General features: G+C 40.7%; 2 protein-coding genes and 1 pseudogene across 2 annotated transcripts; 1 reads left to right on the forward strand and 2 right to left on the reverse strand.

The window, feature by feature from the left end:
- Nucleotides 1–1,903: 1,903 nt before the first annotated feature.
- Nucleotides 1,904–4,022, reverse strand: LOC129770947 (guanine nucleotide-binding protein-like 3 homolog). The gene is made up of 2 exons (XM_055774161.1): nt 3,881–4,022; nt 1,904–3,806 (listed from the first exon to the last, which is right to left on the reverse strand). The coding sequence occupies exons 1-2, from the start codon at nt 3,900–3,902 to the stop codon at nt 1,984–1,986; spliced, it is 1,845 nt and encodes a 614-aa protein (XP_055630136.1). The 5' UTR covers nt 3,903–4,022; the 3' UTR covers nt 1,904–1,983.
- Nucleotides 4,023–4,395: 373 nt separating this feature from the next.
- Nucleotides 4,396–5,982, reverse strand: LOC129779764 (uncharacterized; annotated as a pseudogene).
- Nucleotides 5,983–6,748: 766 nt separating this feature from the next.
- Nucleotides 6,749–8,700, forward strand: LOC129772445 (4-hydroxybenzoate polyprenyltransferase, mitochondrial). The gene is made up of 2 exons (XM_055776208.1): nt 6,749–8,132; nt 8,190–8,700. Exons 1-2 carry the CDS (start codon nt 7,059–7,061, stop codon nt 8,415–8,417), a joined length of 1,302 nt encoding a protein of 433 aa, XP_055632183.1. The 5' UTR covers nt 6,749–7,058; the 3' UTR covers nt 8,418–8,700.
- The last annotated feature ends 8,527 nt before the right edge of the window (nt 8,701–17,227 follow it).

The raw sequence follows: 17,227 nt of genomic DNA on the forward strand, positions 1-17,227 counted from the left end.
TCAAAATGAGGCAGTTAGGGCGTTTAGATAACGCTTAACATTTTACAGTTGTTCAATTGTTTATCTAATGAAAAATAACATTTAATTAATTACGATAGAAGCGTAGAAATATTTCCTATCAATTGATGTAAAAATCTTTCCGATCCAGTAAGAAATGTTCGAGTTATAAGCATTCGGAATCTTTCATTTTTTCCTGCATGTTCTGTGTTTATGTTTTCATTTTACCCCCCATATACTCCGGTTAGACGTAGTCCCACGTCAAAATCAAAGGATAAAATAAAACCTCAGCACTCAGCAAACACTCAAACGTTTAGATTCGAATACGAAAAAAGCAAAGTTTGTCGTGCAAATGTTGCAGGGCTTATTGTTCAGCCGGCAACGAACACATACTTGATGGCAAGCATATCGTAATAGGAATTTACCGTCTGGTATCGTGATACAATTGGGATTTGTACTCCTCATGAATAATTGTGTTCTACTAGTCAGGTCCTTCATTTGATACCCATATTGATGGGGTTTAGAGAATATATATAATTCGCCATTTTGTGGTGGCGGCAATTTTTGATTTGCATTTTTCATAAATAACTATGTTCTACTAGTCAATCCCTTCCATTTGATACCCATATTGATGGGGCTTTGAGAAAAAATGTAATCCGCCAGTTTGTAGCGGTCGCCATCTTGGATTTTCAAGATCATGAAATACGCAGTTTTAAAATGACTGCAGAGATAAAGGTGTGTTCCAAATTTCAGATCAACCGGTCAACAGGAAAGGGGTCAAATTTCAATTAATGTGGTACAGCGCCATAGACAAACATGTTACATACAAACATACAAATATGTCACAGCTAAATAAAACCGTATCAAAACTCCAGCATTCTATCAAATCGAGCACGATTAGCCACTCATTCACCCGGCGCGACGCTTCCATCGCTTTCAACACACTTCGATAGGCTCTCCTGCTCCACATCCCATTGAAACTCCTGTCTCTCACTCTTGCGGTATCGCACCGCATACATCCCCGGCAAATGCAGCGATATCTCTTATGCTGAAAATCAATTTCAAGAAAGCGTCTTTCCTGCTTGGCGTCCGATGATAAAATGTGGCCAAGCCCCACCATCGCTCACTTTATATAGCCATATGGGTAACGTTGTTGCGACCGCCTATATTTATTTCTAATCTCTTTTTTGTCTCCCTCCTTCACCTTGTACATACGTTTCGCCCGTACCTGTGGTTGCTTGTAATGAATAGCTGTTTTCTGCGGGAGCGCAGACAAAATGTATGGGAAAGTAGGGAATTCTTTCTTCCAATTTTTCATCAATTTGAACTTTATATGAGCCGAAAAACCGTAATGTGTAGCATATAAACAATTGCTGAAGATATTTCCTATCAATGAGTGTGTTTGGAACTAAAATCCATTCATTAATTCAGGAATTATTAGCGTTCAAAAACTGAACACATTTTCACACCGACATATTAAAATGGGCCCCTATATTGAAATATTAGACGTAGTCCTACGTCAAAATTACACTTTTGACGTATTTATGTGCGGCATTCATACCCACAATGTTTTTTTTTCGCGTCAGAATATTTCTAGTTAGCTGTTGTGAGATTACGCTGATTTCTCTGCGGTTATTTCTGTTGCTCTTATGTCCTTCCCGATTTTTTTTGTGGTCCTGTATAAAACTATAGTCATTCGAAAAATTGGCAATATTGTGAAATACAATGTTTAATGTCAAAAAAAAAAAAAAAGAAATTGGGCATTGAATGGTATAAGGAAACATTTCGATGCTATTAACAATGACAAATTTTTTTGGCTGATCAAATTCACATTTGATATTTGGTTTTAAGGTAGTTCGGATGAATGAAGAATTTAAGAAATTATTTCATAAATGACAAACATCGGTTTAACTTGTTGAAAAAAACGGATATATTTCTTACAACAAATAAGTATATTTCTAAAACAAAAGTCTTACCGGTTGAATTTTACATTTGATAATCATCATCAAAATCATAATCATCCGCTCCAGGATTAGATTTCTTCTTCTTGCCACCAACATTGATCGTACAAGAATCCATATCCTCTGCCACATCGGCGACTTTGCCCTCAACGCGTGAGGCAGCTTTTTTCTTTGCCTTCAGGATTGCCTTTCGGTTTTTGTTCAACGTTTGGTTCCCTTCCAGCTGGAACATGGGATCCTTCCGGAACTTCTTTTCCTCCTCCGCGTAATCATTCACCTTACGCTTCTTCCCTTTCGCGCCCTTCATTTCGTCATCCTGTTCGATAATCTTGCCGGATCCTTGCAAAAGATCGCCCAGAACATTTTTGGCTTGATCATCCTTGGACAGTTGCATGCTGACGGGTCCCTTGGTGTCAATCTCCATCGTCAGAATTTCGTCCTTCGAGATAACCATCATTTCCTCTCCATCTTTATCCTTCATCTTGAAACTCTCTTCGTACTCATTTCCCAACGCATCCAAGACCTGATCGAAGCTCTCCAAGTTAAACTCTGGCGCATCGGAGGACACCAACTGAGCACTAATGTGAATATCATCACCTTCCTCCGGCGGATGAGTGCAGTACTTAATCTTGCCAGCGTTCCAGTCTTCAATTAGCGTTCGAGCGGCTTTTTTCACGTCCGGAACGCCTTTCTTAGCAAGGGCCCCCATTTTGATTGCCTTTCTGGCCAAAAACTCGTCCGTCGAGTGAAATTCACTGATATCGTACAATTTGCAGAAATAGGTCATCGTTCCACGCTTCAAAATATCTTCGGCCAGTGGAAAGGGATCCTGAATTTCTGTCACCTTTTGAGCATTCTTGAGCGCAAAGAACCGATTCTGGTCTTCATCCTGCGGCCGTTGGAAGATAATTCCCGGACTGTCCAGAAGCTTCACGTGGGAATCAATTTGTACCTCCTGCATCTGCCTTGTGATGCCCGGCTTGGCCCCTACCAGACAGGCTCGTTTACGCTTGAGAGAATTCACCAGCGAAGACTTTCCTACGTTCGGAAGACCAACAATTCCAACCCTAATCGATGTGCGAATGTCGTCATTGCGACAATAATTCGCCAAAAGTTCCTTCAACAAATCCGCTCCTATACAAGGTGAGGCTTCAAGAGTTTTGGCCGTTTTGAATTTACGATTGCCAATCCTGTACTTTTGTGTTTGTGTCGTGGCTTTGAACGGAATAACCGGTCCAGATTTACGGAGATACTTCAACCATTTCTCCAAATTTTCCCTGGGCACCAGATCGGCTTTGTTCAGAATCAATACCAAACGTTTCTGGCCTGGCGCTTCGCGGACAATTTGTGCCACCTCAGCACATCTAGTTCCCAGAGGATCCCTGGCATCGACCACCTCAAGAATCACATCGGCCGCGTCGATGACTTTCTTGAACTCTTTGAAGTATGCCTTAAGCGAGCCTTCCTTTCCCCGGCCGAAATTCGTATATTCTTCCTCTTGTTTGGCTGCGGCAGCTTCCACCTTCAAAGGGTCGTATTCTTGACCTCTTTTGGCTGCATCCGCCGCGATCGACTCGATCGTCTGTCCCTTGGGGGCCTCCTGTCGTTGCTGTTTCATCAATTCCCGCTTTCTTTCCTTCTCCTGCTCGGCGAATTTCTTGTGTTCAGCTACCTCATCCAAAATTTCCTTCTTGAAGGGACATATATTGGGCACCTGGATCAGTTTCTGCTTTTTCGATTTGAACTTGGGAAGCTTTTTAGCTTCCTTTTCCTTCTTCCTCTTGCTGGCGGCAATTTTCTTCAGCACTTTGTATCTGAGCCCTGCCTTTTGTCGTTTGGATTGTCGACCTGAAAAGAGTGTTGATTTTAATTTAGTTTATGATTATTTGATGGAAGGGATTGCCTTCCAGCAGAATACTCACATTTCAGTGCTTTTAGGGCCATTCTTTCGGGAGAAAATTAAGATTTTATGGGGACGACCAAGTACGATCGTAAACACGTTTTCACGTTTGTTTTGAAAAGAACTGTCTGACAGCTGAACACGCATTAGCGTGAAAATTAAAAACATCTTTCATGTAGAAAGTATGGCTGTTGTCATCGTAAATGGAAGCGGATTTGGTTTAATTGATCGAAAAAATATTACCTAAAGGTGGCCGTACACTGTTTGACCGGAGGTCAAATATTTGACATTTTTTGACAAAAAAAATTTGGCCAAATTTTAGTACAAATTACATATTTGACAAAAATATTTTACAACCATAATTACATTTATTTGTTTTTGTCAAAAGTTTGACATAAAACTATTTGGCCAAATACAACTTTTTGGAGTGAATGCCAAACACGATTATCACATAGTACATTGTTTGTCGAGTTGAACACTATTTTATGTGCGCCCGCTGTCATTTTTCGAAGAAAAAATGTTTATTGATGACAATGGCTACTGCCACTGAACACGTCATATGAATAAATAAATCTACGAATAAATTATTTCGACGTATCAATGTTTCATTCAAATTAAATTTATGAAATTGTGTTCCCTCAAATAGAAATGATTATTTTTATAAAAAAAAACTATCGCACACCTATGTACACATCTTTTTACATCGTCTTTTTGAGCCGAACGCTTTTCACGATTCTCCACACGGGTTATTGTTCGCACTTTGAAGGCGGCTGCACTGATGAACTTCCTTTCCATCTTGGCCATCTTGGCATTGCTCTGGACGTCGTCCAATCGGGCGCCCAGATGCACCACATTACACAGAAAATCGTTCTCCGACAGATGCACGTTCATTCCGAAACCCAGCGTGTTCCAGAGACAGATTAATTGATGATGGAGAGACCATGTGTCCAGCACATCGCGAAAGGTCGCACGCACGCAGTCGTGTTTGGTGCGATATTTGTAGGCATCGGTGTACAGCTTCTTGGTCACTTTGATAAAATTGGAAAGTTCCTCGCCAAGGAAGTAGTCGTCGTGAGAGTGGCCACTCTCCAGGAAAAGTGCGATGGTTTCCCCGGCAGCCATTCTTACGTCGAGATGGAGACTCCGTGGCATTCTGACGAGTTTCTGGATCGATGAAATCATGGCATTGTTACTGTTGACAAGAGAAACCAAATTCCCCGAGAGCGGAACTGTGAAGGGCAGCAGCATCGCCGTTGGCACTGCTCGGTGTGTTGTTTTGAGATAGTTTCCGGAGAAGATTTCGTCGAAGCTCTTAGGTGCTTTGTGCATACTTGTAGCGGAAACTTTGCACTCCTAGAATCAGGGTACCAGCACTTTATACAACCAGTGCATCAATTGTTTCTCCAGCAGCCAGTAATCAGCCATCTCCATTGTCGGCTTGTGGCAGTCTCCATATCGAATGCCTTGTCAGCTCGCTGATAGTTCAGCTCGATTCGTCCGTGTTTGATCAGGGCGGTCACCGTTTTGCGAAGTTTGTCATGCCGGTTTTGATAAAAGCGGAAAGTTCCTCGCCGTGAGAGCGGCCACTCTATAGGAAAAGAGCGATGGTTTCCCCGGCAGCCATTCATACGTCAAGATGGGACTATGTAGCATTCCGACGATTCCGGTGTTGGCACTGCTCGGTGTATTGTCTCCTTTGAGATAGCTGCCGGAGAAGATTCCGTCGAAGCTTTTCATCAGTGGCAGCAAGTCTCCAATACCATCCGAACCAAGGAAATTGAACAAACCCAAAGCCACACAGCACGACCCGGATGCCGTGCGAGCCGGCGGTATCATGTATGACCGCCAAAAGAACTTCTTTGAACCGAATCACCACCAGCGGACTTCATGGACTCCTCGATCGCATCCACAAACGTCATCTTTCGATCGTATCGAGGATGTAGTGATGTACCGGCACATGATTGCCTGGAATGCCTTGATTCTGATGTGTAGCGATTTGTACGTGATATTATCGATAGCCTGGATGAGTTTTTCCTCGTATTCCTCGAAGCCGTTACCTTTTCGCCACTTATTAGCTAGAGAAATATCCACACGAACAAGGCAATCCGTTACGTTATGATGCATTCGCGATGAGACCTAGAAGTTAATATTAAATAATAATAAAATAATCTTAAATAGAAAATAATAAACTTATCTATCGGCCATATTGCGAAATGTTTACTAATGTTTACTTTCGGGCATGAATGCCAGGTGCACAGATCAATCCGTGTTGCTCAATTTTTTCAACGTGTCTCAGGCCTTAAATCAATTGATTCATTTCGTTGGTGTTGATGAAATAAAAAGAATTACAAACTCTGATGAACGATTTAAATAGAAAATAATAATATTACATATTACAAAAAATCACACATATTACACAGATTTTCATTGTTTTGAAAATGAATGAACAAAAATTACAATAAAAAAGATCTGGCATCCCTTTTGGCAGTTTTATTTGCCACTTGCCACTTTGTTTGCCACTCTTCAATTATCAGCAGCGGCAAATAATGTCAAACATCAAAAATACACAAAATTTGACTGAAATATTAAACGTACGTGGTTTGACAAATTGGTCTAAAAAAGTTTAAGCAAACAAGTACTAAATATTTGCTCGTCGTGTTTTGTGTCGAATACATTTGATCAGTACACGTTGATCAAATTTTATCTGTCCAAAATAGTCAAATATTTGGCTTTGGTCAAACAGTGTATGAGCACCCTGAGTGGTGCCTCGGCATGTCGCTTTAAATGTAAATAACTGTATTCAGAAAACACTATTCGCACACTTGTTCCGAATCCCCTCTGCAAAAAAATGTAAAAATCTCAAAACACCAGAACTGTCAAATATTTTCGCCCGAACTTGCGCCATGTGAGTTGAGTAATCATCGTAATCATCGTCCTTGCCGCGGCTCTCGAGAAGAAAATCAGTTCCAGCTGTTTATGCTTGTTTGATTTGCAATTATCGAGCTATGATAGTTCCAATTGGACGCCTATTGTTATTACCATAGATCGCGTTTCAATTACTGTACATAACAAACGAAATGTGGCGAGAGCAGCAGCTGTTTCGATGATGACCCGAGGAAGTAAAACCGCGATTCGCGAATCCTAATGTCAACATCGGAAGACGGGTCCGATATACGAAAACCAAAACGAATTGCAACAATATGTTACGAACACTGGTCGGTTGTTGGAGGTGGCGGCATCGGACAGATGGAACGCTGCTGCAAATTTACAGCCGTCATTTCGTTGGCCGAATGGCGATAATTTCCACCGGCGGCGTTTTGCGTGATGAGCTGAGCAATAATTGCGCAACACTGTCTAACAGTTGTCCGCTGGTGCGGCGGAGTGGTGTTAGTTCGACCCGAGTCCTGGATGAGCGGTGGCCGCGTTCTAGTTTATGTACCTCCAATAGCGTTAGTAGTTTACTATTAAGAGAATTTAGCAGTCAAGTTAAGAGTAAGGAAAACGAACCAAAGGGCTTACTGCAGAAGCTGGGACAGAATCCATACGCAAGACTAATGAGAATTGATCGACCGATTGGATCCTGGCTGTTGTTTTGGCCGTGCGGATGGAGTATAGCTTTATGTGCACCCGCTGGGTGCTGGCCGGATCCGGTGATGTTGGCTTTGTTTGGTATGGGAGCGTTTATAATGCGGGGTGCCGGTTGCACCATAAACGATATGTGGGATAAGGATATTGACGCCAAAGTTGTCAGAACCAAGGGAAGACCTCTGGTGGCCGGTGAGTTGAGTCAGCTGGATGCTTGGGTGTTTCTATCGACGCAGTTGGGAGTTGGTTTGTTGATACTGCTTCAGCTAAATTGGTACTCGATTGTTCTTGGAGCAAGTTCTCTCGGGCTAGTCATTATTTATCCACTGATGAAGCGCGTAACACATTGGCCACAGTTGGTGCTAGGTATGACCTTTAATTGGGGCGCTCTGCTGGGTTGCAGTGCTGTTCAGGGTTCAGTGATGTGGTCTGCCTGCTTACCGCTCTATCTGGCAGGAGTCTGCTGGACAATAGTGTACGATACCATCTATGCCCACCAGGACAAGGTGGACGACATTCTGCTTGGCATCAAATCAACGGCTATTCGATTCGGTGACAACACGAAGCTGTGGCTTAGTGGATTTTCAACGGCTATGATTGGAAGTCTAATAACATCGGGAATTGCGTGTGAGCAATCGTGGCCGTATTATGCGGCCTTAACAGTGATCTCTTCACATCTGGCGCAACAAGTGGGCTTTTATTGGTTTTCTATTCTAAGGCATATTTATGATTCTCTTCTGTTGCAGATTTATACACTCAACATCAACAACCCGACGGATTGTGCCACCAAATTCATCTCCAACCATCAAGTTGGGTTCATCCTATTTCTGGGCATTATAGCAGGAACATTGTACAAAGGATTCAGCAAGAGTAGTGCCACCGCTAGTTCCACACCTTCATCTGCCATTCTAGTGGCTACGGCAAATCAGGCCGTACCGAGTAAAACCGCAGCCGGACGGAATGCGATCGTTTAATAGCTAACTTAATTTTTCAAATCAACGTGTTAAGATGCGTGTGGCTAATTCAATTTAGGCGCTGATTGTGGCATGGAAGCATGTGCTTTAATGATGAAATAAATCGGGTAATTTGTTTTAAGAACGCTTATTCCTCCAGCCAGCCTTTCGAAAAACACTTACACATGTGCATTCAAATTCCATAGTTTTGTTGTACATTGATCTTCGTTTCCTTTCATACACGGAAAAAATATTCCTCCCAAAACATTTCTTTGTAGAATACCTACTCACAGAAACTAACTAGACACATAGTTCTTACTGCAAATATTGCATGAACTCAAAGGCTATGAGTTCATACACGTTTTACTAGTCTGATTAAATAATCCAAACATTCTCTGAATAGAAAGAAGCTTCCTATGATTTTTTTTCCGTTCATGTTGCCAATAATTGAAGTCTGGGGAAATGACTGCACAGCGGAACGATGTCATACAAATGCTGGCCAAATAAATAAATAAATATCTAAACATTAGTTTTAGACGCATGTTCTCAGGAAAGTTTACACATATTCTTGGTATTGACCTAGCGCTACGGGCCTGATCACGAACATCACTGTCACAAACGCTTTCACGCTACTTACACTTCACATTTTGTGTCTATCATCATTGTCACGGACAGTTGCGTGTAAAAATAAACTCCGTGAAGTGAAAGAGTTCATTCCCGTTTATAAGAGACATGTCAGTTGCATAATTTCGGACGTTTGAAAGTTATGTAGGTAAAATTGATAAGTGAATGAGATAATATTTCATTTAATTGAACGTATGTTTTAGGCCATGTTCTCACTGCAGCGGGGCGTTAACGTGGCGTGTTCACTTCTCGCCACGATATTTGAATTCACTCACATTGCACCGTGCCAGCGGCGTGTCTTCGGCGTGTTTTATGAAAATTGTCAATTTGTGTTTTTGAATGAAAAATGAAAATTGGTTTATTTTTAAATATTCCAACATCCGTTTCCGTATCCGGCTTAAAACTCGGGGGGTGAAAAACTTTCGCGGATAAAAATATAAAACTAGACCGTTCAGGTTGGGTGTTAGAAGACTAATGAAAATTTTATTCAAATCAACAAACTACGTTGCTACGTTATATATAACAGAAGTACATTTCGTTGGTTACATTTTAGGCAATGTCTACTGCGATCACAACAAAAACGTAAAAATAAAAAAAAACAAAATAAATTAAATTATGTCACTACTACAAACAAACATATGCAAGAGAGAAGCGGAGAAGTACAAATATCGCCGGCGTGAAGTGTTTTCGTTTGCACGCCAGCCACACGCCAAAACCACGCTCACGACACGTCAGCCTGGTGTGAACACATCGGTAAGAACACACACGATTAATCGTAAGCGTCAAAGGCCCCGTCCAAGCCACGCTGACGCCCCGCTGCAGTGAGAACAAGGCCTTAGAATGACAAATTTGCGATTATACCTCGATGGTTCGGTATTTCAATGCCAACTATTCGGACTCATTCCATGAATCATTTGCTTGGTGCGTTAGGTTGCTGATTCAAAGATGAGGAGGAATACTTGGTTGCTCTTGAATGATGTAGTTGCTGAACATATGGGAATGTAATTTTATTTTCTCTTTCTATGAATTACTCTAGAGATAAAGCATGACTATCATGAGTTTAACAATCGATATCTCGCTAACTCTTGTACTCAGTTCTGTCTTACTCGTTTGAATAGTGAGAAGTATTTAGTATAGGTCAACGTTAAAATATTTTTTTAAGAACCATTTCTACAAGTTTGATGAATAATCATATTTTCTATATCTGAGAATAAACCCGAATTTATCCATCTCATGATCAGTATAATCTGAGCTACTCCCATATAGGATTCTGAAGTTTAATCCTTTTATCCTTCCTATTCTCGTGTAATTTGATATACGGGACATACGGGACATGAGGGTGAGGCCAGAGTGAACGCGACACGCGATGTGATGCGATGCGACGCGAAAAGAACGCGATTTTTGAAGCGACATAGTGGCCAGAGTGGACGCGATTGAATGCGACAGACATACGCGACAGATGTAAACAAGAGGTTTTATTTTCATTTTGTGTTCATGTTTCGAAATGGATTCTGACGAAGAATATTTAATGTCCAAAAGCGTATGTAATTTTTTTTCGGAAACAAAAAAGACTTCGGAATCCATTCAATCAATAGGAAAAGAGGAGAATACGGAGAATACCACCATCTATATCAAAACCTGGTTGAAGATCCGAACAAATTTCGCAACTATACCCGTATGAGCATCGAAACTTTCGAATATATTTTAGGACATATTGAAGTTGTTCTCATGAAAAAGTGGACCAACTTTATTAAAACTCCAATTGAGCCTGGCGAAAAACTTTTGATCACACTGAGGTAAGAAAATATTCATAAATAATCTTTATGTTCGATTTTGAATCTCTTTCCCCTTCACGTAGTTTTCCGGCATTAAAGGGTGTGTCACATCAAATTGCATCACGGAAAAAACGCTGTAAAAATTCGCCCAGAAGACCGATCCTTTTGAAAATTTTAGACAGTAAAATAAAAACTATTAAACAACTTTTGGCATTTTCTTTTTATTCATACTTCGAGCCCAAGCCCGTATGCTCACACCTTCCTCTTTACCCCGTCCATAAGGTTCTGTACAACGTCAGGTTGTAGTTTTTTTTTGAACAGAAATCCATTTTCTCTTGAAGTCCGCCTCCGATTTGACAACTTTTGGGTTCTTCCGGAGGGCCTGCTTCATAATCGCCCAATATTTCTCTATTGGGCGAAGCTCCGGCGCGTTGGGCGGGTTCATTTCCTTTGGCACGAAGGTGACCCCGTTGGCTTCGTACCACTCCAACACGTCCTTTGAATAGTGGCACGAAGCGAGATCCGACCAGAAGATGGTCGGGCCCTCGTGCTGCTTCAATAGTGGTAGTAAGCGCTTCTGTAGGCACTCCTTAAGGTAAACCTGCCCGTTTACCGTGCCGGTCATCACGAAGGGGGCGCTCCGCTTTCCGCAAGAGCAGATCGCTTGCCACACCATGTACTTTTTGGCAAACTTGGATAGTTTCGGCTTGCGAATCTCCTCCGGAACGCTGAATTTGTCCTCTGCGGAGAAGAACAACAGGCCCGGCAGCTGACGAAAGTTCGCTTTGACGTAGGTTTCGTCGTCCATTACCAGGTAATGCGGCTTCGTCAGCATTTCGGTGTACAGCTTCCGGGCTCGCGTATTCCCCACCATGTTTTGCCTTTCGTCGCGGTTAGGAGCCTTCTGAACCTTGTATGTACGCAGGCCCTCCCGCTGCTTGGTCCGCTGGACGAATGAACTTGACAAATTCAGCTTATTGGCGACATCCCGGACCGAACTTCTCGGATCACGTCTAAACTGCTTAACTACGCGCTTGTGATCTTTTTCACTGACGGAGCATCCATTTTTGCCGTTCTTCACCTTCCGGTCGATGGTTAGGTTCTCGAAGTATCGTTTTAGTACTCTGCTGACCGTGGATTGGACGATTCCCAGCATCCTACCGATGTCCCGATGTGACAACTCCGGATTCTCGAAATGAGTGCACAGGATTAATTCACGACGCTCTTTTTCGTTCGACGACATTTCTTCAAATTTACGAAAAATTGACAGTGAAGCATGGCCAACGTGATCTATACACTCTTATCTGATTATAAGCGAAAGCTGAAAATATAATTCCTAAAAATTAAATTTCTACAGCGTTTTTTCCGTGATGCAATTTGATGTGACACACCCTTTATTCCACAATCCATTTTTCTGTGCTTTCTAGGTTTCTTGCAACGGGATTCTGGGCTTCATTTGTTGCTTCAGAAATAGCACACTACTGAAGTATGGCCAGTTAGTGGAAATGCTGTCATCACCGTGATCCCTAGATCTCGACTGCGTTCACGGCCAAAAGTATCCCGTAAATTTTTCCATTTTTTTAGCAGCATATTCTGAAATTAAAAAATCCTTTCAATATATATTCAAACAATTTCATTTGACTCACTTACCAGTGATTCCTAATTCTTCCGAAACTTCTTTCCAACACTTACTAACAAGAACCCAGTCCCTGTAGTGTCGAGTTTGCTGATTCCAAAGTGCACTTCTTTGAAATATAGCTCCGATTAGTGCTTCCACATCCACAGACACATCTTCTTCCGTCATGTTGTAAACAAAATATAAAACTGACATTGACTTGTCGCGTGTTCATCGCGCGAAAAAGCTGTGCATGCCGAGGTTGATTTTGTGTCGCGCAGAAATTCGCTTGTCGCGTCGCATCGCATCGCGTTTACTCTGGCATATGAAATAGTTTTTTGCCAGAATTGAATGAACGGAGCTTGGTCGCGTAACAACGCGCGGCTTGTCAAAAATAACGTAGTGTCGCATCGCATGTCGCGTTCACTCTGGCATCATCCTAAGGTTTGATATAATTATTTAAACAGAAACTGGTCAGTAGCGTCGGTCAGAAGCATAATTTTCATATGAAACACCTGATGAGTTTCAAGGAATTTGCCAAAAGCAGAAAATGGTTCAGATTTTCTATAGACGGATATCAATATTATGGAAAAGCACTAGAGAATAATTAGAAATTCATTGAGATTCATTTTTTCCTTATTTGAAACTTAAATATTCTTTCATTCAAAGTATGTCTTCAAAACAATATCGTTAAAAATATCTATTACGTAAAAACAAATGATCAATGGTCTTATTCTTATATAATATTATCAATATTATACATAATCAATCATAATGATCGTTTTGGGCCATTGGCCTCCATTGCACAACGAAAGGAAGAAGAAGAACGAAGGGGAATATTTGCCTAGAGCATAAATATTGGATCTCGCTGAGGCAATCAATTAGGGGCGAATGAACTAAAAAGTTTAAAGCCTCTTAAAAACAAAGAGTCAAGTCGAGGCAAACTTTCAGTATCTTTCCACATTCGAAGCAATGAACATCGCTTGTTCTTCCTCGTTTTGCGTCATCACATGTCTTCGTTTCGAATAAAGCTGTGGACCTTCGCACTGATTCCCTACGGAACGCGCAACGGACGGAAGTCAAGCAATCTATCGAAATGATTCCGTCAACAAGTAGATTCAACTGCCTTCGCACTAATTCCCTACGGAACGCGTGACGAACAGGAGCTTGATCAATTTGTCCAAATCTACTAAGCGGGAGGATCAACGAGAACAAGCATCCCTATTCTGTATTTCGATCGATTCGAAATATTTCGAACGATTTGATAACATTCTTTTCTGTATTCCGTTCGAGTTGTTGTAGCACTTCATTCGATCTGTTTATCTTCTATCTTTGAATGGGCAAAACGTTCGAAATAAAGAATGCGAAATTATAACTCGAACGAAATGGAAATCCATCGGAATACAGAATAGGCCTGAAGATCTATACGAACTCCGAGCGCAAATTGTACAATTATTGCTTCAAACGTTGGAAGTCTGGAAACTGCTGATCTCTCGTTAACGAACTCAAGACTTTGATAAATTCAAAACACTCGCGTAGTGTAGTCAATTCTACTTTAAGACAACTTCTGGCTGCAGAAGGCAGCTTAAGACTACTTATTTTATTCAAATTTGGTTGGTTTTTATACAATGCTGTGCTTACATGATATATCCTAATCCTAGGTTAAACACTCGTCTTAGGAGCTGGCAGCACCATCTCAGATAGCAGCGAAGCGATGTGAGTGTAAACAAAAAGACCCATTTTAAGCAACTCTGCATACTTGAAATATTCAACAAAGAATTTGACTGCTTTTTTTAAAGGGCCAACATTTTTTTCTTGATTTTTTACAAAAAATTGAAACTTAAAAACTAGAATATCTGCAAAATTTAGTTTAAAGAATGAAATGTAGGAAATTGTTTAAATTTCCCTAAAAAAATACCAAAATTTTTTTGAAAAAAATATATTAAAAATTAAAATTCGTATTTCTCAAAAATGTGTTTTTTTTCCAAATTCTCAAAAAAAATATATATGAACAGCCCTCACAATTTCCAACAAGTCGTCCATGTCAGCTATAATAAAGTGGTGGTAGCATTTATTGTAACGCCGTCACTACATCGCAATGCTACAGAGAGAAAATAAACGAACAGGTATGATTTAGTTTAGTTCAGTTAGTCTGCACATAATACGGCACGAATATGGACGCATTTAGTTTATTGTCCCGCGAGTTAAAACGTTTTATTTCCCTTCGACACAATCACGTAATCCGGAATTATACCCGAAATTCCGCTGGTCTGTTGGGTTGTCTGATGTGTTCTGACGGTCCAATCTGTTGTCCTACAGTCCACAGTCCACAGTCCAGATGGACACTTTTAAAGGGAAAAAGTTTTTCTACCAACAACTTGTTTTGTTTGAAAAAAAAACAACTAATCATAATTTTGTTTGAAGTTAAGATAGTAATATAGTGTATTCAACGAAGTTTTAGATCTTATTAAAATATGAATTTGAGCACATTCTATCTTTTATAGTTTCCGGAATGTAAGGCATTTTTGTATGAAGACTCATAAAAAATTGTTTCACTCATAACATTTTTGTGTGTAAATTCTCTCGTTTGACATGTTCTAGGCATGTTTCTAAATAGAAAAAAGAGTTGGCAGAACATGTAAATCGCGATAATTTATACATAAAAATGTTACGAATTGAAAATTAATAGTAATTTTTCAAAGAAAAACATGAAAAAGTTGTTGTTCGAAAAACTTTTTCCCTGTAAAAGTGCCCATCTTCCGATGTATGGGAGACTTGTTAGAAACTGTATGGGCTATTCATATCTATTTTTTCAAAATTAATAAAACATGTTTTCGAGAAAAATGAATTTCAATTTTCAAAATATTTACCGATCTGATCATTGAAATCACCGATGATGATTTTGATGTCATGTTTTGAGAAGCTAGCTGCGCGTATAATTCGTCTTTGTCATCATCGGACCTTGAAAGGTGAGGGATGTGCATCCAATCCAATCACACGTTTCTACATATTGACCATCGCGAAACTTACTTACTGTTGTTTCTGTGCAACACGCTTCCTGCAGCGCTACGATGTCAAACTTGCGGTTTTTCAATAGTTCGGAAGGCACACGAGTATACCCAGGTTTTCTTACGAGGTTTTTCTTCCACGGATTTTCCAATTACGGCGGTTTTTTACGCGAATTTTCAAATAAACGCGGTTTTTTTTTACGCGGACATTCTAATTAACGAATTTTGTTCCACGCGGTACCCGCGTAAAAAAGACCAGTACAATATCACATCTCTCCCTCAGCTCACATTTCTCTTTTATGCTCCATCAGAGCATACTGCTTGTAACGGGGCTTAGCGCTTATGAAGGAAATTAGTGCCGCACCTTATCACGATTCTTACGTGGATTTTAGGTGTTGGGTAACGGGGAGCCCACCGGGCAGTACAACGGGACGGGGGTTTTACGGGCAGCGATTCGTGAGTGTTTTTTCCCTATCCACTTAGCTCTAGGCGGTCCAACAGTGGTATTGCCCGTGCATCGGCAGTAGAGTGTACAAATCACAAGGGAATCTTCTAGCAACAGCAGATTACCTCATTCGTGAGGAAAACCGAACTTTAGCTACCAGTAACCAACGAAATTGCAGGAAAATACTACGGGCTTTCGCAAGCGAGTAGCACTCAACTTTTTACTTCCGTTCAACGTAAGGATAGTCCAATTTGATATCTATCATCAAGTGACATGTTTTTTTTTACGCGAATTTTCCAATTAACGCGAATTTTCGAATTGACGTGGTTTTTTACTTGAATTTTCAATTAACGCGCATTTTTTACGACGTACGTATCTCCCGCGTAATAAAAACCTGGGTGTACTTCCGATGAAATTGAGAGATCGACAGCCACAGGTCCCGAGTTTCCAATCATTAGTCCGGTTTCGTCGCCTGGGTCTGTGTTGATTAGTTTGGTTCAAATCTTCTTGTGTGTCGTTCGTTGCTTGGTGTTTGAGTGGTGCGGCTTGCAAGGCCTGCGACCAATCCCCTTTTCTTGCAGGAGCACCACCGTTATACTGCTACGTTACGTCCCGAGTACCTCCAGGACTGGGCAAAGACGCTTATGGCGGAGTCAATTCGCTTAGTGGAGCTATTTCCGGGTTTTCTGTCTTTTCTTGAGGGTGGGCAATGCCCAATGCTCATCGCACCACACCCTAGACAGTTCCCCTGAACCAATTCAAGCCAGAAAACGATCTATGACGAGAAAATTTCTGATCCGGATGGGAATCGAACCTGTAATCTTAACCGATCATTCAGTATAATTTGACTTGCCGAATAATTCTGGTACTTTATATTCGGGTAAAATTATAGAAATATTGTAAACAAAATTTGATGTGGATAATTAAACATCTCCGCTACGCTCTATTCAATTTTAGCATTTGTTCAAATTGCAAATAATAGTGGATGTCTCATAAATTCAATTCATAAATTGATGCGTGCACTAAATAATGATATCAATTGACGCTTATTTTCTCTAGAATAAATAGTTTTTTTTTGCCCAAAATTTGAGACGAATGTGCCCATTGTCATGACAGGGAAGAATTTTTTCCATGTCAACACACCAACACACCGCTTGAGATGCAAGAGAAACTATACACCATGCTAGAACATCATGTGCAACATTGTACATATATCCAAACATACTACGAATAAAATCATGTCACATTTTGAAACACAGGTACGAAAAAATTATGTTTGTACAAACAAAAAACTGCGAAAACCAGCTGAACATGTTCATCTCGTACGCAGTGTTTCATGAGAAACACTAAAAACTGCCTACAGC

This window comes from Toxorhynchites rutilus, chromosome 1 (assembly GCF_029784135.1).
Source record: "Toxorhynchites rutilus septentrionalis strain SRP chromosome 1, ASM2978413v1, whole genome shotgun sequence".
NCBI classification, from domain to species: domain Eukaryota; kingdom Metazoa; phylum Arthropoda; class Insecta; order Diptera; family Culicidae; genus Toxorhynchites; species Toxorhynchites rutilus.